The sequence below is a fragment of the Orbicella faveolata genome, unplaced genomic scaffold (genome assembly GCF_042242905.1).
Source record: "Orbicella faveolata isolate gen_17 unplaced genomic scaffold, um_ofav_v1 contig_24, whole genome shotgun sequence".
Lineage (NCBI taxonomy): Eukaryota > Metazoa > Cnidaria > Anthozoa > Scleractinia > Merulinidae > Orbicella > Orbicella faveolata.
Window position 1 is genome coordinate 2,319,130 of NW_028301552.1, and position 22,356 is coordinate 2,341,485.

Below are 22,356 nucleotides of genomic sequence, written 5' to 3' on the forward strand. Positions count from 1 at the left end.
CGAATCAAAGCCGTGACGACCTTTAATCGCCAATTAGACTTGAACATCAGTAGGTCGGATTTCAATGGGTGTCGAAGTTACGTACGTAAATGGTATCCCTCTTCGCGGTCATGCACGTTGGAAGGTTAACCGCGAGAAAAAATGGCGCCAAAGCGGTTTCACGGTACGTCATACTTCATCCTTTTGTATCACGTTTCGCTCAAAAACCGCAGAAAAATGTGATATTCCAATAATAATAGTGCCAACACTCCGCAAAATCTACTTCAAGGTACAAGGCACATCCGAGTATTTTCTGTTAGGTTAGAAACCCTCGTGTTTACTTTTCAAAAAAATTAACACTGACATGAGCAAACACAACATACAAAGAAATGTGATCCTCTGTCACTTGTCTCACTTCAGTGAGGGTTTCTGACATATTTAAACAAAATTCACCAGTTCGAATGGGCATTTATCATTATGTCGAGTGTTATAAAATTTCGCGACTTTGGCAGGTCTAAGTTTTGTTAGTTTTCGTTCTAGTGGAGGAATGAAAATGGAAAACAGAAATGCTCTGGGTGTTCTACTGAAAGATTATATCGTTCTGTCCCGGCTCGAGAATGGAAATTTAATTCCAATTCTCGAGCCCTTATATAATGATACCGTCTTTCATTTGAACCTACCAATATGCACAGCTTTTATTTCTTTTTTAATTTTTTAAAAATATTTTTAAGCAGTATCGGCCGCCCGCAATTTCAAAACAAAGCTGAAGAAACGAAGACTTCAAAGCTCAAGGACATTCACGGAAAGCCAGCAGCACCTTACTATAACATATTTATTTAACGATCAGGAAAGAAGTTCGTAAGTATAAAGGTATAGGGAACATACGTGGCCACGCTACAAGTCCGAGTACAACGATAAGAAATCATGATTTCTCAAACGTCCCTAAAATATGCCGTCGCTCAGTGAAGATTTCCTGGAGACAATTTTTATTGGTACCGGTGGCCAGCGCCCATGAGTGATGATCGATGACTGCTTCTATCGAATTATCTGTGCACAGGGAGGTGCCACTTTGGATAAAACGACGTAAATATACTGATCCATTGACGTCAATAGGTCCACCTGTGCATAGTGAATAAGATTTTTATCTACATCAGCCTGAAAGAAAATTACTGCTATGGACCTTCTGTGATAAATGATCTAATGGGAACAATAGTTTCTGGCCGACAGATTAAATAGGTGTGAATAATATGGTAACGTTATTGGTTTTTAGCAATTTAGATAGCAAACGGGTATCACCAGAATGAGATGGGTATCACACGACTATAAAAAGATGGATGATAACCAAGCTTCTTTTTGTGATCATTTCTCTTCCTATCCGCATTGCGTTCCTAGTAGCTATATTTTGAGTTCGGGACACTATCATGCGCGGTTGCGCGCAGTGTGCATCCGCACGGAAAAGCGCCTCGATCCGCGTATCCTGGACTTTTAATTGTTTTTTGAGAGGTGGGGGTTGGGCAGTTTTCTGGGGCATAAAATTTTTTCTCACCTTAAGTTTGTCCATGAATTGCTCAAATTATTTTCCGCATGGCTCCCCCAGCACGATTTTTTTTTTCAGCGGTTTTTAATGTGCAGGAACATTTTTTGGTAATTGCCCAACGTTCCACCCCCACCTCCTCAAAAAAAAAATAATGGTCCGTACCTTACTAAATCTGGACATTTCTAATATAAGGATGTCGAAATCAATGTTAAATAATTTTAATGATTACTGCAACCTCTTTTCTGCGATGTTCAAAAATACTGAGAGATCCGACCAAATTGTTACCTTCTTGGAAAGCATTAATTAGAACGTATGATTAGCTTGTTAAAAGCTAGTTACGGTATTGTTACGTTGCAACACAGAGTAGACATCACTCACATAGAGGATAGCTTGCATTCTGTCTGTCAGGATTCAACCGAAGGATGGAGGTAAGATTTACCATCATTAATTTAGCAGTATAACCTTCAAAGTTAGCCAGTGTAGCTAACAAGAATTTTTTTCCCTCGTCCCGATTTTGGAGGGCCAGGGCCAAAAATGTGCGCTGCGCAAGAAACACCGCACGGCCAGGCTCACTAGGCGATTTGCAAAAACTCGCCAAGTGTGATCGCCACTCTAACTTCAATTCGATTTTCGCCAGCGAATCTGATCGGCGCGACCCGTGATCAAATATTTCAGATCACACACCTTGACAAGTGAAAAATCGCCGATCAAATTAGCTGTTGACTTGCGAAACTGTCGCTTCGTGTCTCCGCAGCAGCTGAACCTAGCGACGAAATTCGCCCGCGATTTTCGCGGGTGATCAAATTCACCATGAACTGCGTCGTCTTGTGTGTCGGCCGACACAAAATAAAAGTAGTATGGGTGTAAAGGAGATAAATTTTACGCAATGATATTTCGTTAAATTAATCTGTAAATCCATACTGGTTTCGCGCACGTCGAAAAAAAGACGAAATTAGAATACGCGCGTCTCGCAGGATTTTTTTTTTTTCAATCGAGGCCACAAAGAAAAAAAAAACACTGCGTACAAATAGGCAACGTAATTGGGGTTAACAAGGAAACAGTAATAACAATGTCGAGCTATTGAACTGATTGAACTGCTCTTATTAAAACAGTGTTGAGTACGCCCTGAGGACGAGGATTTGTAATAAGTCAAAGCGTTGGCAAAATGAACTTATCATTTGTACAAAAAAAAAATCTTGGGAGCGCTTGGAAGATTGTTTTGCAAATTCTAATAAAAAGAAAAACAATTAATTCTGCACGCGCTGATTCTGTGAGCTAATCTCACTCAGGTCAGAAGAAGAAAGAAAAGAACTTGAAAAAACTGCCGAAGTTCCCGAGAAACTCCAGCAAATAATTTTAATACTAAACTCTGCACCAGATTAATAAAACGTCATTACAGCAAAGCCCTGAGAAACGAATCTGGATATAGATAATATCGGTGTTTTAAATTCAGCACAAAACCGAAGCCGGAAAATGTAAGGAGAATTTTCCATGGATTATTGAATGGGCCAAATTAAAGGGTTTTGTTGTGCTGGACGCTTAATAGGGATTAATTTTGTTCAGCGCTGGAAGTTGTAATTATTTAGCACCACCCTTATCAACCTCGTTCCCAGGGTCTCTCATCTTACCGCCTCCTGGCCCCAAGGGGGTGGTAAGATGAGAGACCCTGGGAACGAGGTTGCACCCTTGAGGCGGGGGTAAACGTCAATTTAAGTGAAATTTTAGGAAGTTTTAAGAGGGATTAAAAGGATAAAAAGGGGTTTGGAACACCACTAGACAGTTGATTGCCCCCAAAAGGGCACCCCTGGTTGGTGGGCAACTGTTTTGTGTACATCTACCAATTTCTAACTTCAAATTCTAATTTTAAAACAACATCAAACCTGCAAAATTTCCTATTTCCATAAATTTTACTAATCCTTTGAGAAAAACTATTTATCCCCAAATATACCCAAAAATCACCAAAAAATTTACAAAACAGCCCAAAACGTAGCTATGTGAAATGAGCAGAGAGATTTTTCACTGCTTGAAACGTGAACGAGATATTTGCATTCAAACCATAATACCCAGCAAAAATATGGCCTTCATGTTAACCCCCGGCCTTAAAATCAAGGAGTTTTAGGGGAGCACATGCACCCGGACCTCTAACTGGCTCACGCTCAGGCATTCGTGTAATACTAGTAACGTCAGCTCGGAACTTGAAAGAAGCTTTCATTGGGTTTACTCCGGGGTAGGGGTACTCCTTTATATGGGCTATTTAAGCTTATACAGGTATGTGCGGCCCCAAAGGGTATGATTTTTCAGCCTTTGGTCATAAATAGGGTATCAGATTTTTTGTCAGGTCATAAACAGGGTAGGGAAAATCACAGATTTTGGTCTTAAACAGTGTAAGGGTTTTGGAAAGCGGGTCTCACACCCCACCCAGTTTTTTGGGAGTACCCCTCGGAACCCCCGGAAATTTACCCCTCTAAAGTTTCAAAGTATTCGGTCGATCGTCGTTTGTAAGTATAATTGTTGACACAGTCTTCCCTATTTAACCTTCAGTATTCGCTTCAGGCAAGAAAAAACAAATGTTCTTGGTTAGATGCCTTGTTTGTGCCAGTGTCAACCTCCTTCTCTGCTGAGCAAAGAGTGTTTTATTATCGCTGGGAGAATAATTCTAGTGAACATACTGGAAAAAAGGCATTTTTAGCGTAGGTTGCTGACAAGAGAAGAGGATCGAAGGGCTCTCTTTGCCCAGGCTTTTGTGATCTGTTGTTGAAAGGTCGTTATTTCTCGGTTTCACTTGCTTACTCCCTGACTTATCACCGTCTTTTGGTTGAAAAAGTAACACAGATGGGGAGAAGGGGCGAGGGGGGGTTGGTGGCTGGAGAATAAAAAAATCTGCAGGGTACACTGGGTGAGGCTAGGATAGGCGCAATTTCCAGCCGATTCTCGGGAAATGAGCCCCCGCCGTCTTGAGAGAGTGGGAATAATCGATTTTTACCCGTATTATATATGGACACCCGTATGTCGAACCCGTATGTTGCCTGGGTTTCCGGTCTTTCCTAGGAGGTAGTTCACAGTAATTGAACTTTTACTCGATCAATACCATTATCCTTCAATGTTTCCCAGTCATTAGTGATATTTTTGGGATCACCTTGATGTCACAGGTAACTAGGGGAAAAACACTTTTTACAATAACTGTCTAATTTCTCGCACGCTGATTGGCTCATTTTTATCATCAATAAGAGTACAGACGGATAAAATTTTAATTTATGTAAGCTTTCAAGTTCAACTCTCAGCTGTCAAACTGTCAACTTTTAAACCAATGAGATTTTATGGACTTTTTTAAGTAGCCAATGAAAAAGCGAGAAAAGCTATCGACAATGTTCGTGTCATTTTGAATAAAATTCACTTATCTTTGTTTACGGCAAGTTTACGGTGTCTTTTCCCCCCATTTAGTCCTGGCATTTGACCATTTTGGGGTCTTGTTATTGTAAAAAACAAATTGACGTCAGTTTTTAATGCGTCTGTCCTCTTATTGATGATAATTAATAAATTTCATCATAACATTGTCAAAGTTTACCGCAGACGCACTTGCCTGCCGCTCGTGGTTCCATAGCCACTTTGACAATGTTATGATGCAATTTATCATCAATAAGAGGACAGACCAATAAAAAACTGACGTCAATTTAATAATTCTCAAGGATAGTTTGACATTAGACAATTATCTAACAATTTGGCCCACAATAATAATAAACAAATTACTAATATATCTTAACCACTCCTCCTCAAGAAATATTGAAATAATTTTTTTTTTTTTATAAACATTACATGATTAAACTGCATAATTAACATCCCAACTGGCAGGAGGCAAACCAGCTGGCTATTTACTAGCATGGCCAATGGGTTGAATTTGGGACCACTGATAACAACACCACAACACCAGCTAGTTATCACAATGGGACTTGAACCTGCGACCTCTGGATTTTAAGTCTAGTCCTCTAACCACTTGGTCACACTGCCTCCTTATATCGTATACAGGAAAAGAGAAATCATCTGTAATTACAGGTCTGTAATACGTACATAGACTGATTGCACAAATAAGACAAAAGTGTTTCTCTTGTTAATACATCAGGCAAAGGTGCACAGATAGAAAAATTATCAGTGCCATCACAAGTCTTCAAAGTTTGCCGAGATATATAAATCACGTTAAAAGTCTGATTAAGAACCTTGAGGTTATTTTTTGTCCATCTGTTGACTATAAAAAAAACTTACTTGCATAATTTTGCAACTTTCAACACACATTTACTTATTTAACAAATAAAGAAGCCTAAGCCATGTATTACACTGTGATAAAACACGACGGGCATTTGAGAACACGAGAGAAATGTGGAAAACACGAGCTGCAGACAGGTGTTTTACACATTTCTTGCGAGTGTTTTATCACAGTGTAATACATGGCTTACGCTTCTTCATTCGCTTTATGGTATAGATTTACATGCCACGAGTAGAAACAACAAAGCACACAGATCGACAAACTGACACAATTTCATACCAATGAAGGGCTACCGGTACATGCCTAGTCTTCAAAACTTTCTGCTGCTTCACAGAGAACTCCATCACAAATTTCTTCAAAGAAAATGTTTTTCACAATCTCTAACAAAAATGTTGACTGGAGGTAATGTGGTGAAAAACAATAAAACACGCTTTTGAATGCATGCTCTCAGAAAACTGTTTGCTTCTCAAAACAGATAATGTCAGAGGCTATTGTTTATATATAAAACTTCTTTTTGTTACGATCTTCAAAGGCTATTCTGGCAGGCTTATTTTTCTGTGCTATTAATTAAAGCATCATTAAACTGAATTTGCATCTTTCCAGACAGTATGAAATGCTTATTGCAAAACATGAACAGAATGTCTAAAATGGTCAGTAACCAGTAGATCACCACTCTTACTGGCAATCACAAACGATGGTTTCTTGATGCCCTCTTCAATCAAGGTAAGAAATTTTCCATCCAGTGTGAACACTTTTAGGTTTTCGTTGCCCGTGTCACATACAATCAAGTTATCAAAAGTGTCAACAGCAAGTCCCACAGGATGAGTCAGCTGTACTTCACTGGACCCTTGACCGCCAATATCATGAAGAAACACACCCTCCTTACTGAAAACCTTGATGCTATGAGCCCATAGATATGACACAAAGAACATGTCATGATGATAACAAGCAAACTCTGGGGACTCAGTACGATTCGGGGCTCGGATGGACTGCAGTAATCCTAACCCATCAGGTGAGAGGACCTTGACTTTTTGGTCACCTCCATCACACACAATCACATCACCATCACCGTCTGGTTTAACAAACACACCAAGTGGAATAATCAGGTGCTCACTGAAGTGTTCAATAAAATGACCCTGATCGGTAATAACAGACATTTTCTCTAAATGTGCAGACTCTTCATGACTGAATATTATACCATCATTCTTTAAAAACGCCACAAACATGGGATGACCTATTGTCGCACTGCCAGAATTAGATCCAGCCACAGTACATAATGTTCTTTGGTATCTTAAGTCCTTATCAAATAACTGAATGCACTTATTTTCATAACCTGCCACAGCAATGGTCCCTGTTCTTTCATTCTCAGCAATGCTCCATGGTATGATGAATGCTCCTTGTGTTTGTGCATGTGATCCCTTTGACCTCATCACTTTGTAAGGATGTGGCGTCACATTGACAATCCAGGGACTGTCAGTCAGTGGCAATCCATTAACCTTGACTTCAATGTTGTGTTGACCAACTCTCCTTGGCTTGTAATTCACTGTGTAATCACCATCTTGGCCATTTCTGACATCCACTTTCTCTTCTCCTGATGGAGAGCTGACAGTGACAGTCACTTCATCATCTTCGTGATAAAACTTATTTCCCTCTGAATCTCGCGTAGTGACTGTGAAGTGAGCTTCAGCACCACATTCCGCTTCTTTCAAACCTTTTCCTTCAGCTACTGATCGAGAATAGTCAGTCTCACTTGCAACAACTTGCCCCAGTGAAAGCAAGTGCCCTGAAGCACTTACATTTTCTCTGTTGACAACATAATTTACATGCTCTGGCTTGTAGAGTTGGATTGTCTGACTTCGATTTAAAAGCTCTCTAAGGCCTCCAAAGACAACACTTTCTTCTTGTAGAATCTCAAGACTGATATCCCTTTGAAAGACATCCTCACCAGAATCAACAGATCTTTCTAATTCAGTAACAAATGAGTGGAATTCTTCCAGTTTTGCTTGATATTCTTTTTCTTGTGCGTGATTAATTTCAGTTAATTCTGCCTTGATGGTGGCTTCATGATTCCTTAAATCTTGAATAAACAATTCCACAGTTTCAGTGACCTTATTCTTAGTGGTTGCAATTTTTTCTCTGCTTTTATTCCTCAATTTGACTTGTTCATTTATTTTGCTTTTGACAACAAGAACTTCTGCCTTGCATTCATCCAGAACGTTCACCATTGAGACTTTTCGTTCATCAGCTGCATGCCGTATGTCAACTTTCTCGTGATGATCATGGCCTGTCTGTCCACACTTGTGGCAAATGCAAACTTTGCATTGTTGACAGTAATATTCCAGTGTTTCATTCTCATGGTAGTTTTCTTTGCACATGTCAAGTCTTAGCATCATCTCAGGTTTTGGGCACTCACCTTAATAAAGCAAGAGGAAACAAATCTAAACTTATAAAATTGAGTGAAGTGATTTCAAATGTATAAAATTAATGGTTTCTTGCATTTTCTGATTGATCTCCTATCATATTTAATTATTAATAATATGATATTTCTCTTGCAGGTTTTGGTAATTCACTACATTAGAAAAAAGGCCAATATTTGATGGAAAATAGTAATGTACTGGTAATACAAATTGAAGCCAGCAAGTCACTGTTTTGTGGTCCTAATTGCAATGCCACTGTTAACTGTTTGATATATGCTGCAATTTTTGGTACCAAAACTAATGAGTAGCCAGTTGTTTCCCCTTGATCTCTAGGATTTCCCAGTAGAATTTTTTCACAATCAACTTCCACAAAGTCTTACCTTGGTCAGAATGGGTGACCAGTTCTTTTGATGCAGTCAAAGCATCTATCTTTTTCATCATTTCATTCAGTAGGTCTTTAACATTATCTTCATCCTTTTTCCATTGGTTGAGGAGAGCCATGTAGTGGCCTTGAACCTCAGGGTCCATGCACTCATTTCTAAGAGTGTCAATAGCAGCTTTGTATGTAACACCTCCCAGTCTGACCAAAGTGTCCTGGATGTCACGCCAGTAGTCATTGAATGTTGCATCATCAACAGAAGCAGTCACAGCATGACCGTACACAGTGTTTCTGAAATACTTAACACGAGCAATGTCAGCTTCACAGCTTAGATCTGTTGCAGCAGGTAATGCATCCCAGCCAGTCACTGGAGGAATTAAACTGCAAAGGTTTCTTAACAGAACTACCAGCAGAGTTGTGTCAAAGTCACGTGATGAGACTTTCCCAGGGATGGGAGGAAAAAGTGTTCCCCATTGTATTGGATTGATAATTTTCTTTGCTCTGAGAGTTTGCAAGGTGGTTATATTTCCTGCCAAAACTGCATGTAGGTTTGCTGGTGAATGGATGGCATCAAATTTATCCCTGAGGGCCTGGGTTGCAATGTCAACCAGTAGACGACACAACCTTGCATAGTTTGTTGTCTCCTTGGTGGAAAGAGCAGTTGGTAAAGCGCTAGCCATGACAAATTCCTAATTTCATAAAAAAAAATAATGTTATTCCAGGGAGCTAGTACTCTAATTTTTACTTTAAATATTTTCATTGAAATTAAATTTTGTCTTAAGCAAGAGTGAGTACAAATAAAGATTGATTATTATTATTATTACTATTATTATTATTATTATTATTATTATTAATGTTATTTGGAGCATAATGATATGAGTAAATCATTCTCACTCCTGTCCAGTCCTCTACTCTCTTTACCCGATTATCCCTCAGTCATAAGTCTCATTAATTGCAGACGCTATATGGGGAGAGGACCTCCCAAGGATCTGGGATAACATGGCAAGATGATAAGTTATTTCAAGGGAACAAGCGAAATTTTTGGGATTAATTTGAGGGACCAAGGGATACATGTATCTCTATTATTTAGCAGGAACCTTGGTACAAAAATTTTAAGGGAACAATGGCATTTAGTCATTGCAAACTAGGGAGAAAATGCGAAATTTTCAAAGGATCAAGAGAACATGTATCTCTACTGGAAGGCTCTGAGGGGAAATGTTGTTCCCCTATTAAATTCACTTTGAAAAGAGTCGAAAGAGTACAAAAATGTGTTCCCTTAAGCTATGGCAAATTTACAATACGTGAGACCCTAGGGTTTCTTTTTTACATGTTTCTAACAAATTTTACCATTATATTTTATTTAAAAATTTCAGCCCTTAAATTTCTTTACTAATTTCTGTTAAAAAGTACTTCAAGCAAAATAAGAGTCTAACAGTATAATAATAATTATTAAGTGCCCTGTTATTTTAGCAAATTCATGCTTTTCATTGCACTACACATAAGTCTAATGCCTGGGGGGTACTCCCTTATTCACGCTATATAGGTATGTGCAACCCCAAAGGGTATGGTTTTTCAGCTGTTTTGGCCATAAATAGGTTACTGACTTTGGCTATTTTGGTCATAAATAGGGTATGGTTTTTTCACTCTAGTCTTCAATTGAGTATGCTTTTTAGAAGCTAGTTTTTCTTCATATTATCAATAACACCATCAACAAAAGCACTTCACAAAATTATGTTTATAACAATTTAAAATTGGTCTGAACTAGGGAACTACACAATATGTATGTGTACGACAATTCTAAAGCAGAAATTTGTATCAAAGAAGTGAAAATTAACTCAGGAAAATCTTAAACAAATGACTGAGGGAAACTGAAAAAAAAGGGGTATTTGCATATTTGATTATTCAATAAGGGTTATGAATAATCACGCAGCAGGGTCGTACGGGGGTATTCTCGTGATGCGTGATTAGCAGATTTCATTTTCCGTCAGAAATGTGAATTCTTCGCGATCCTACATGTAGACCTCAAGGTTTTACATGACCCAGAAGAAGCTGAATTACTAGCTGATATTCGTGATTTTACCACTCTATTCTTTGTGATTTTGAGACATGAGTCCTCCGAATGGTTAAAGTCGTCTATCGAAACTGATTTAGGTGTGCGATTTGCATGCGCCATCGCATAAGCCTTTATTAGCATTTCATGAGTTTGCTTTCTTCAAACACTCTTTCTAGCGTAAGAGCAGGTTATTAAACGAGGTACCTTCCCTGCTTATTTCCATTATTGGGGAAAATGAAAAATTGATTTCTGTGATCCCTGATTTGCTATTTTTCCTGCTTGTGAACTGTGCCAGAGACCCACCTGTGCGATCCTTATCCAGGGTCAACTTTAACCTGGCCTACAGGGACTACATTTTCATATTTAAACGTTCGATAAAGTTGCCTCGGAGGGATGGTTGTCAGTGACATACCCAAGACCATACAAATGGGGCCCGCGAGTAAAGCATCTTGTCCAAGAACAGAACATGATGTCCCCAGCCAGGACTCAAACCCGGCCCACTTGATTTGGAGATGAGCGAGCCCACTTACCTAACCACCACGACCCCCACTCTCACAACAGAAGGTGGCTTAAAAGAGGCCTTTTAATAATTAAATGGTTCACAAAGAATTATGTTACAATGTAGAAATGTAACTGGTTTTGACACAGCCTAAGAATGTAGCAGGCTTAATTGGCTGGGAGAAAAATAGCTGTCTCCACAATTCTACTGCATTCTCGTCCATTTGAAGTTGGCAGTTCTAGTTATCAACAAAGACAGTTGAACAATCATGACAATTTGAACAATATTTTTGAACCATGCATTTCAAGTTTGCCAATATTTCTGTTTTCAAGACCACATGACATGTTCAAGCGAATTTACTTACCAAGCAATTGCATGCAATCTATTGGATTGTGTTCGATTGAGTTCGGCTACCAAACCCAATCGCACACAATCTAATGGATTTAGTTCGGTTCGGTTCGATTTGTTCCATTGAGTTCGATTGGTTCGGAAATCGAACTCACACATAGTTTGGTGTTCGATTTGAATTGGTTCGATTGCCGAACTCAATCCGTGGATTGATTTAGATTGGGTTCGATTGAATTTCCGAACGTTCGTTTGACTATACCGGGGACTTGTCACTGACTCGATCCAAACGCGAAAGATCGATTGAGCGAAAGAACGGTTCTGAGGAGTCATTTAAATCGCTTTATCGTCTTCGATATTCTCTTTTTCGGTAGTCGAGTATTGTTAAGGTTTATTTCTCTTACATCCCCGTGATGAGATCAATTCTGAGCAACAACCAAGAGAGAGTGAGAGACTAGAGAAGATAAACATTGCAAGCATGCACTGTTTAGAGTCTTCCCCCACCCCCACTATTTACCTCAACGCACAGCAAGCAGTTCCTTACCTTTGCGGATCAGCCAGGAAATGATGCCATTGTATATGAACCACTATTTGCGTAAGACAGTGAGAAACGAACCTATGATTTCGAGAAGAATCTCCAATCGTAGTAACACCCAAACAGGAAGTTTGCTGGCCGACAGAATCCGACTCATTCCCAGAAATCCCGGGACACTGGCATTTCCTCCGCTCCCCCTCCCCCCATAGACGGAAGGAAACGGTGCCGCGCCCCTAAACGATGTACTCTGACTTTTTTTAACGGTAGCTTGAAGGGAGAGGGATAAACGAATGGCGTAGATAAGACCGCCTGATCACATGTCGCAATGGCTGCTAAATATACCGAATGCGTGACGAGCGCCGAGTAAAGCACGGCACACAGTATCCGCTGACCATTTCATTCTAGATCATCTGTCACAGAGAAGAAAGTTTCAAAAAATCTTCTAGACGGAGTACGGTCTCCTGTAAAAACTCGTAGCAACAAGACAGCGCAGGCGTCGGCAGCTATTGAAATACGTTTTTCAATAAAAAGGTCTACGAAAGGGGTAGTCTTTTTTTTTATCAAAATGGTATACAAAAGGATAAGGGGGTGGACCTTGGGGCGGAGCCTACGCGTATAAAACTTTGTAGACTACCCCCTCCCGGGAAGCAAAAGGATTTCGCAAAAGGGAGGAAGGTTACAAGGAAAAAATTTAACGTAAACGGAGGTTTCTGAAGACATGAGCTATGATTACGTGAAAACACCAACCGAAAGTTTGAAACTCAAGAGAGAGGTAAACCTCTTTTCCTAGCGCGCGGATACGAAATATATATGTTTTTTTTATTTATAATTCATTCACTTTAGAGATAGCGTAAGAATACCGGAAAAATTACATCAATTTTTGAGCCAATGTACATTTCGTAACTTCTCCTGTCGCTCCAACACCATGACTGAAGACAAGACATGAGTCTAGATCAAATAGCAAAACGTAAAACGGGAAAGGATAAAGAATTTCAAACATTATTGAATAAACAACATCTATCGCCCGCGATCTGAGTTTTGCTTTGTTTTAGTTTGAAAACAAGCTTAGATTTTCCTAGCTTATTTGTTAAAAAAGTGTCGTTAATTTTCTCATCTCTTGTGTAAAAGGCCACTAGCTTATGAAGAAACCGGCATAACGATGGTTCACCCGCGGTATACGCGTCATGTAAAAACAGGGATTTTGGAACGTTTTGACGGAGTAAGTTACGAACTTGATAATGGAAGTAAATATTGTCGGATTGCAAAACTGTCCAACTGAATGCATTCCAGGTTATTAAACCTATAAGCATTCGTATTTGAATTGCCAGCCCTTGCACATGCACCCACAGGGCCACCAGTTTGGTTACCGGTAAGACATTTCATCTTTAAAAGCTCTGTCAATTATTTGTGATACTAATAGCTGCTGACCATTCCATTTGACGAAATTCTTCAGCATCATTAGCTCGCCTGTTACGTCACGGTGATGTAAATTTTATTTATTCGTGTGTGCAAATCGTTGGCAGTCGACAGAACATAGTTAGGAGAGAACTGAAGAATAAACAAAGGCTATACATAGAAGACATGGAGGTAAGTGTTTCCCAACGTTTTTCATCGAGAGTCGAATGGATCGCTAGCTTTAGTTGAAGAAAATCTAAACTTAAAATTAACAGGTTCTCATGGTCATGGGCTCCTAAAACTAATGAATTTGTACAACGCGCGCCGGATTGGGAAACCGCTTTGTCAGAAGAGACTTTGCTTTGGGAATTATTTGGGCAAAAACTAATAAAGTTGAGCATCTTTCCATTAAAAAAGGATTTTGCAGAAAGAAGGATTAGTACAAGGAAAAAATAAGTGTAAACTGAGATTTCTGAAGACATGAGTTAAGTTACACGGAACCACCGAGCGAAACTTAAGACTCGAGAGAGAAGTAAACCTTTTTCCTAGCGCGCGGGTACGAAATAGGACGCGTTGTTTTATAATTTATCTGCCTCAGGGATAGCATAAGAATACTGGAAATATTATCAATAATTTTTGAGCTAATGTACATTCCGTAAGTTCTCCTGTCGCTCCTGAAAGAAGACAAACCGAGTGTTGAAAATAACGCAACACCATGAAGACAAGAAGAAACAAGACATGGAAATTGTGGCGAGAGAATAAATCAATTAGTAAATTAAAAACGGGAAAGCATTACTGAATAAACAGCATCTATCTCCTACGATCTGAGTTTTGTTTTGCTATTGTGGGTTTGCTTCAGCTTGAAAAAAACAAACTTATATTATTCTAGCCTGTTTTAAGTGTCTTCCTCGCATCTCTAGTGCAAAATGTTACACGAAGCAATTGCGCTCGAAATCAGAGGTTGAACTGCATGCGTTGGGATTAATATGACTAGCTTATCGATGGCCAAGAGAGTCGTGAATGTCACTTCTAACTCGTGCTATCAAGATAGCGGGAGTTGCTAAGATGGCACAACTCCTATTAATATCGCAACGAAAAAAAATTAACCCGCACACGTCATGAAAAAACAGTGATTTTGGAACGTTTTGACGGAGTTAGCTTCGATTTTGAGCGCGAACTCGATGATGGAAGTTGATAATCACGGATTGCCGGACAAGGAAATTGTCCAACTGAATGATCTCGAAGCATTTCGTATTTGAATGGACAGCTCAACCTCATGCATGCAACAGGCCATCAGTCTTGCTGAGAAATTCATCTTTGAAAGCTCTGTCAATTATTTGCCTTATTTGTGATACTAGGAGCCGCTGACCATTCCATTTGACAAATTTCGTCAACATCATTAGTCTTCTGTTACGTCACTGTGACGTAATTTTAATTCGTGTGTGCAAATCGTTGGCAGTCGACAGAGCATAGAAGAGAAGAACTGAAGAATAAAAACCAGCTATAGAAGACATAGAGGTAGGTGTTTCCCGATATTTTCCATCTCGAGTCGAATGGATCGCGCTAGCTGAAGAAAAATTAAATAAACAAGCGCTCATAGCCATGGGCTCCTCAAATTAATATTTTTGCACAACCCGCGCCTGATTGCGAAACTGCTTGACAGCATTTGATTTGGGAATCAGTCAGAGCAAAAAGTGACGGAGTTAAGCATCGTTCCAGTTAAAAGAATTTAGCCGAAGGATGGAGAATTACAAGGATAAAATTTAAGAGTAAAAAAAAACAGTTTCCGAAGGCATGGCCATGATAGTGTAGAAACACTGACGGTCACTTCGAAATTTGAGAGAAAGGTCAACCTAATTTTCCGCACGCGAGAAAGCGAAAACAGTTTTGTTTAAAATTTAATCTGCTTTAGGGAGGGCGTAAAGCTGGGAACGAAAATAAAACGTGTATTGTAACGTTGGAAAACCTAAAATCTGCAATTTTCGCAAACATGTGGATTCTGTCGACGTTTTCTTTTTTAAGTTGTCTGCCTCAGCGCATTTTTAAGTTGTAAGAAGAAATTGAACTTAAGATTTATATTTTTAATCTGCAAGTAAATTTCGAGTTGGATACTTGTAAGTCGCTATGACAGTAGCGTGCGCAGTGATGTTACTTTGATGCAGAAATACTTCTAAAAATACCTGGGATAAACAGTTGAAATTACTAGATTCTGACAGGGTAAAACTGTTCACTTCAGGGTTGTACATTGCCAGTAGCAAACGAAATCGAGCCTGGCGACAATTAACATTCGTGATACCGTACATACATGTATGTAACATAGTTCGAACGAACAAAATTTCCGAAGTGGTAAGCTGAGATCAGGCCGATTTTTTTTCGCGCGCTCAGTCAGAAGAGAGATCCCGGGCACCAGGTTTGATTATTTGTCTTTTTCTGCGCAAAAGTTCAGAAGCTTTTCGGGTAAGTTCACGTTGATTTCTTCACACTGGCTCAAGAGGTTTATTTGTTTACTTTTTACAAAAGTTCCTCAACACCGGCCGAGTTGCTGAGCTATTATACTTGTCCGAAGGATTTTATTGTCGTATCGGATGAAATGAAGACTGTTGTAATGGATCCCAGAACAAAAAACCTCGACGTTTATAGTGCAGAAAATCGTTCAGAAATGACTGTCGAAACGGCAGACTTTGCTCTACAGTTCGACTTTCTCTAGGTTGACGCTTTTACGCACGCGCCTAAAATTGAACCATTAAAACAAAGTCTGTACTTGCACGCGAGCCAGGGAGTAAACTCTTCCATTAATTCATAAATGGTTGCAACACACGGCTTAAAGCTTCAACTACCTGATTCTACAGCGGTAAAAGCTTTTACACTCGCTGAATAATAATAATAATAATAATAATAATAATAATAATAATAATAATAACTGAGGGACTGAAAACTCACGAACGATGAACTGAAAATATCTCTGAATGGAAAACTTTCAGCTGCAGTGAAACAAATTTTCTAAAACAAGGTTACTGAACACTTCGCCTCTACCGGAAATAATGGACGACTTATTTACACCATTTTGGTTTGGCTATAGCAACGAACGTAAAGCGAGGGCGGAATATAGAACGGATATTGTAACGTTAGAAATCTTAAAGTCTTTAACTTTTCGCAATAGATTTTGTGGAAGTTGTTAGTCTCAAGCGCATGGGAGAAACATGAGGCAAAATAGCCAGGTATTGTTTTGTAGTGGAATGACACGTGTGCTTACTACCTATACCGAAAATTCAAGTCATTCAAGGAAAATAAATTGTCTAGGTCCCGGGGAATCCATTCCCTATCTCAGGGAAAATGTTGGACTTTCCCCAGTAGCATTATTAAATCGGGGATGGAGACCTGATTTTCGACATCCTATTTCAGACCCTGGCCCAAAAATCGATACTTTTAAACAAGAAAAGAAACATGTCTCTAATGCACGACCTCAGCTGACAAGGATTAGTTTTAATTTATCATGTATTTGGCTTCACATGACCTGCTAGCTCTCCGTTTGATTGGACTAAAAAAGAAAATTGAAAATGGAGCGCTGAGATGGCAGATAATGAATATATACCGAAACGTTATGGTATTTATATGGCTGTCCCTTTAATGATTCTGGTCGGATGATGGTTGGCAAGGATTTAAGAGATAATGAGCTAAACAGGTCACGTGACGTAATTTGTCTCTTGAGGACGTTCGCCCAAATTGTTTCTACGCATCCTTACTGCGCACGCAAATTCACACGCCGCGTCATGCATCAATGCGCGCGCTAAGTAATAAAATGAACAGTCATCGGGCAGATGGCCATTGCTATAGCTTTGCCTGGATTTAACTATCTTGGACGTTTGGTGACCCATATTTTTCTTTTGACGGACCATTTTCTACAGATTTTCTTCGTTTAAAGAAAAATGAAGAAAATCTATCGATTACAAATTTGAATTTTTTGCCAAATACAACATCGAATTTCGTTATTTTTCGCTCTTCGTTTATCTGTGCGGCGGTTTCAAATGCCTCTTGAAGGGTTAAGTTTTGTGAAAACGTTGGCAACATTTGGAATTATTTACGCAACAGACGCACTTCTACAAAATGACTAAGATCGTTTGTCTCCGTACGCATTGACTCAGCTGAATTACGCGCGCCAATTTTTCAAAATCAGGGTAGTTTTCCACACGCTTTAATTAATTTATCTCTGAAACGAAGTCGGTGACCCCCAATTTTTTTTTTTTTTTTTTGCATTTCTGACACAAGTAACTCATTATCTGACTGCAGTAAAAAATTTTTTAAAATAATCTATCGACTGGAAAATTTTCGCGCGAGCGTCCTTTATATCTTGTTAGTAAAATAGAAATTTCCTACATTCCCAAACACAAATAATTTTGTTCAATAATGACGTTGCTGTTCATGGACAAAGAGAAATTTTGTATTTAAAGGACGAGAATAAGCGACAGTTAATTTTGAGCTCAAGTCAGCAAAAAACCCCAGTTGAATAACAGTACGACCTCATTACTTACTAACATGGCCACTGTAATTATACCTTAATCCATTTAAGGACGCTTAGTTGCCATTGTTGTTCACTTTAGTTATCGCTGTACAATGGATGGCATTGCTTCTACAACAAAAATAAAAAAAATTCGAGAGGGTTCTTAACCAAGGGAGAAGCCATGCCTTAACAGATGATAAATACGCTTGTGCACTATATACTTAATGAAGTTTTATGTAAACAATTCCATTCCAGAGGGAAAACGACACCCCAATTTAGTCTAAAATAACCAAATTGAGAATCTGTGTTTTATTTCAGGCCAAAGCGGTTCAAAACCGTACCCTTAGTTGTCGCAAATACTTTTATAAGAGACACAGCATCTAAGCTTATTTTATAATCTCTTTTTTAGAGTATGAACGAGAATCTGAGTTTCCAGGACAATGATGAGATCAACGAACTTGAATTAGATGTTTATGTCAAAAATGTCATCTTAGACGCGCAGGCCAGCCTGGCGAATATCTTCATTAGTGTTAGCAGCACTTCAACAGCTACAGTACACGAACAGGTAAATGACCTTGGCGTTATATTAGCGGTTCGTGCGTTAACAACAACAACAAACAAACTTTATTCGCTCTTGTTAAGGACGAGAATAACCAACAGTTAACTTTCAACAATTCCTAGAAACCGCTGTCTTGCATATTGTTTAAAACAAACAAACAAAAAGCTAAAGCCCCATTTCTCATATAGGTAAAGGTATCCTTATAAATTGAATCAAAGTAAAACTTATATTAGATTAAAAGTGCGTTATGAAAAAAGTAGCTTTCACAGTCCGACTACAAGAACAGGCGCATTTGGAAAAGTGTTGATTAATTAACCAATCAGAAAATAACTCAAAACAAAGGACAACGATCGTTTTTTTTTTTTAAATAAACCAATAACATTGAATACAAACAATAGATCTAAGACAAAATTGGAAACCCAACAAAGGTGTGATGTGTTGCTGACTTCTCAGGAAACCTTGCTATCTGTTGATTGGTTATTTCTGATTCTATCTTTGGTACGCTTTTCAATGGTTTCGATTTAGTTGTCGCCGAAGGTTTCTAAAGTCTTCGAATGAAATTCATAATTATGATAAATCACAATCAAGGACTGAATCTAAAGAGTGCATATAACACAGATGAGTCGATAGTGCTGATGTGTTCAAGTCTCTTAAGCTGAGGCTTTAATGAACGCAACAAATACAACGCTACATCGAGCACATGACGTAGCGCCTAGACCTGACGTAACAGAACGTAAACGAGGCCACTGACGTACCCGGACTTTTATAAAGCGGATGCACAAAATATACCACGGGCTTACTTGCCTTTACGAAGGAGATTGGAGGTTAATTTTTTTCTAAGTGGTCCGGTTTAAGTCGTGGCGTCGTAGCATTTTGTTTAAAAACATTTGGGGGAAGTTATTGATGTAAGTTCACGAGGCAGTTGGTTGACTTGAGTTGATTCTACAAAAGAAAGAAATCAAAAGAATGTGAGCCTCATAGACTCTTTGTTCTTGCACTAAGGATCCCACTTCTCATGAGGAAAGTGGAGCTGAGGAAACTGGCATTGATAGCAGCATGGCGAAATTGACAACTCATAGCGTTTTCACTTCCATACCGGATCCAGTTCCGGATAACGATCACCAGGAACAATCTGTCGCGGGTGGAAAAGACGTGGACGCCAGTGCCAAGGACAAGGTAAAATCTGAAGCAAACGAACATGAGAGTGAAACACCATCTTCAACTGAGGATCCCACTCAGAAACCCCCTGCAGGAAAAGAAACCAAACGAAAGTCCTCCTGGTTTAGGAGAGGAAAAAGATCTTCTGTGGTGAAACCAGCTACCAAATATGGTAAGTACTTTTATACGTACAAGCGCTTACTGAGACCACGGTACGTACTGTGATCAGTCAGTCAGTCAGTCAGTACGTCAGTCAGCTAGGCAGTCAGTCAGCAGCCAGTCAGTCAGTCAGTCAGTCAGCCAGTCAGTCAGTTAGCCAGTCAGTCGGCCAGCCAGACAGCTAGGTAGTCAGTCAGTCAGTCGGTCGGTCAGTCAGCCAGCCAGCCAGCCAGCTAGTCAGTCATTCATTCATTCAGTCAGTCAGTCAGTCGGTCGGTCGGTCGGTCGGTCGGCAGGTCGGTCAGTCAGTCAGTCAGTCAGTGAATCAGTCACTCAGTCATATGTTTCATATAGACCGACAGTGTTGCCAGTTAACCTTCAATCATTTCTTGCACTTTTCTTTCAGAGATCAATTCCTGCAGGGTGGCGTTCGAGGATAACACGGACGATGTGGATCCTCAGTTGATCACCAAGACTGGTAAGTTATGAGCTATAATATCACTGAATTCTTACTTTCTTGTTGAATACTGTGGTACATCCCACGATCCACTTGTGCTTCCTCTGTATACAAAGACGCCTTAGAAAACTAGAAAACAATGGCTTTCCTATATTCCGACTGGCTGTATTTTCTGTAGCACGGTAAAAAAGGAATAGAAATGGAAACACCAAACAGGCAATACAGTATCCATGTCACAGTAACTCGCAATAGCTTTACCTTTTTCTGGTAGGATTGAGTTGCAAGCTAACCTGATCCTAAACTTTGGCCACAGGACGAAGAACCCTTGAGGCGTAATTTTACATTAAAATAAATGACCAAACATTGAGCCTGTCATAATTGCAGTTACATTATAAAAGTTTTGACTATCTAGAATATCTTTATATGGTTCTTTGAGACTAGTCAGCCGAAGGGACCCTTTTATAGCCGGCCTTTCGATTGGGGCTAATTTTTTATTTTATTCAACTGCCGTGGATTTAGGTAAAATTTGGAAGTTCTAGTAGTTTTTTATTTAAACAATTTGATTATCCGGTCTCGATTTCTCTGCGTGGTAGTTGAGTCGCGCTGCACCCTCGTCAAACATCACGCGATAGAAACCTCGAGCTCATATATAAGAAAGGTACAAAGACTGTTTTCTGGCAAACCGAACGCCTAACACGTTCATTGGTTAGCCTGACCACGCGAAATGCCAAAGGCTAATTAAGTCTCTGATGTTTGCTTTCATGTTCTGTTTTGTTGAATGTATTTAGAACATCTGGACATCAATGGAAATGAAGTCTTTGTGGTGAACACCTCAAGAATTCCTAAGACAAAGGTCAAGAAATCTGTCAAAAAACTCTGCCCGTAAGTACACAAACCGAATATTTGAAAGCTCTCAGTGATACTTTAGTCTCGTTCTTTTACAATTTAAAAGCGTTTATGGGAATGCAAAACTTCTTTGTGGAGATGTATTTAACCCGTTTAAGTTTTTTTCGACACAAAGCGTTGTGTTCCTAGAAATTTCAGTGATCGTGAATTTGCGCGGGTGGTCAAAATTTCTCCCATCACACAACTGATCGAGAAGTCGGAATTGAAGCGTCAGAAACATGAAGATTTACCTGGAGGTAGTTTGTAACTGAGATAGAGTTCGCAAAATGAGTAAGAATAGGGGATCCACGGAACAGAAATTCACTGTAACGAAAATCGATTTGTGCTCCTAAATCACGGTATTGAAACTATGTCTCTGTGTGTCATATGAGTAAGGTGCGTGGTATCAGAGTGCAAGGCTGAGCTTAACAGTTTGATGTAAATCAGAAAGGTCTCTTCAATTTCAGTTCAATTTATTTACAGACATATATTTGTGCTGTACAAAGTCGGAATAGATTAACCAAAACTTTCGAAAATTTCGAAACGAGGTTTGGAATTTTCCTGAGAAACTTACAATAAATCCAAAAATTGTTGAATTTTCGAAAAAAGCGAGCCATTCAACCGAAAGTTCAGGACGAAAGTCAAATGGAACGAGAATTCATGGTAAGAATGTGTTTTTGGAAAATTTCGGTTACCTCGCAAGGATTCTCTTTCCTGGACTGAAATTCCGGAAAATATTGTATGTTCCCGATCCATTCGTCAATGGAAATTCCCGAAAATTCAAACCGGAATTTTTCATCGAATCAGAAAGCGTCCAATATTTTCTTCCGTCAGTGTACATTCTATGCTCTTTCGAAAGAAGGTTAGAGGTCTTAGAGCTGATTCGACCTTTTATGTTTTATAGAAAAATGAAGCTTTTCATCGAAAACCACCTTACGACTCCCAAGTTCCTCCTGGTACTTCACGGAGGTGACGGCGGTAACGGCGCGGCGCTAAAATGCCTCAAATTGGCGAAGAAATTTTATCAGCTTCTCAAAAACAGGTGAGTTAGCGAGATTTGCGGTTATAATATAAGTTTAAAAAGATGTAAAATCATCTTAGTTACTGGCCTCATGTTGCTGCAGGTATATTCAAGATGGCTGAGTTATTGGCCAAGTTCTTTCTTTGCGTGTTTTCGACTATATTCGGATGTAGTAGTGGACCGTCTTACATGTACGTACTAGTACATAAACGAGCGACAAAA

At 39.3% G+C, this 22,356-nt stretch overlaps 1 protein-coding gene and 1 long non-coding RNA gene across 2 annotated transcripts; one reads left to right on the top strand and one right to left on the bottom strand.

Annotated features, from left to right (window-relative positions):
- The first annotated feature begins 70 nt into the window (after positions 1-70).
- On the top strand, positions 71-1,324 carry LOC149109961 (uncharacterized). The gene is made up of 2 exons (XR_016207700.1): positions 71-163; positions 714-1,324. It is a non-coding gene; the product is annotated as an uncharacterized LOC149109961 (long non-coding RNA).
- Positions 1,325-5,294: 3,970 nt separating this feature from the next.
- On the bottom strand, positions 5,295-12,379 carry LOC149109962 (uncharacterized). Its single transcript, XM_089292072.1, has 3 exons — positions 12,012-12,379; positions 8,572-9,259; positions 5,295-8,187 (listed from the first exon to the last, which is right to left on the bottom strand). The coding sequence occupies exons 2-3, from the start codon at positions 9,248-9,250 to the stop codon at positions 6,392-6,394; spliced, it is 2,475 nt and encodes an 824-aa protein (XP_089148198.1). The 5' UTR covers positions 9,251-9,259; positions 12,012-12,379; the 3' UTR covers positions 5,295-6,391.
- Between the last annotated feature and the right edge of the window lie 9,977 nt (positions 12,380-22,356).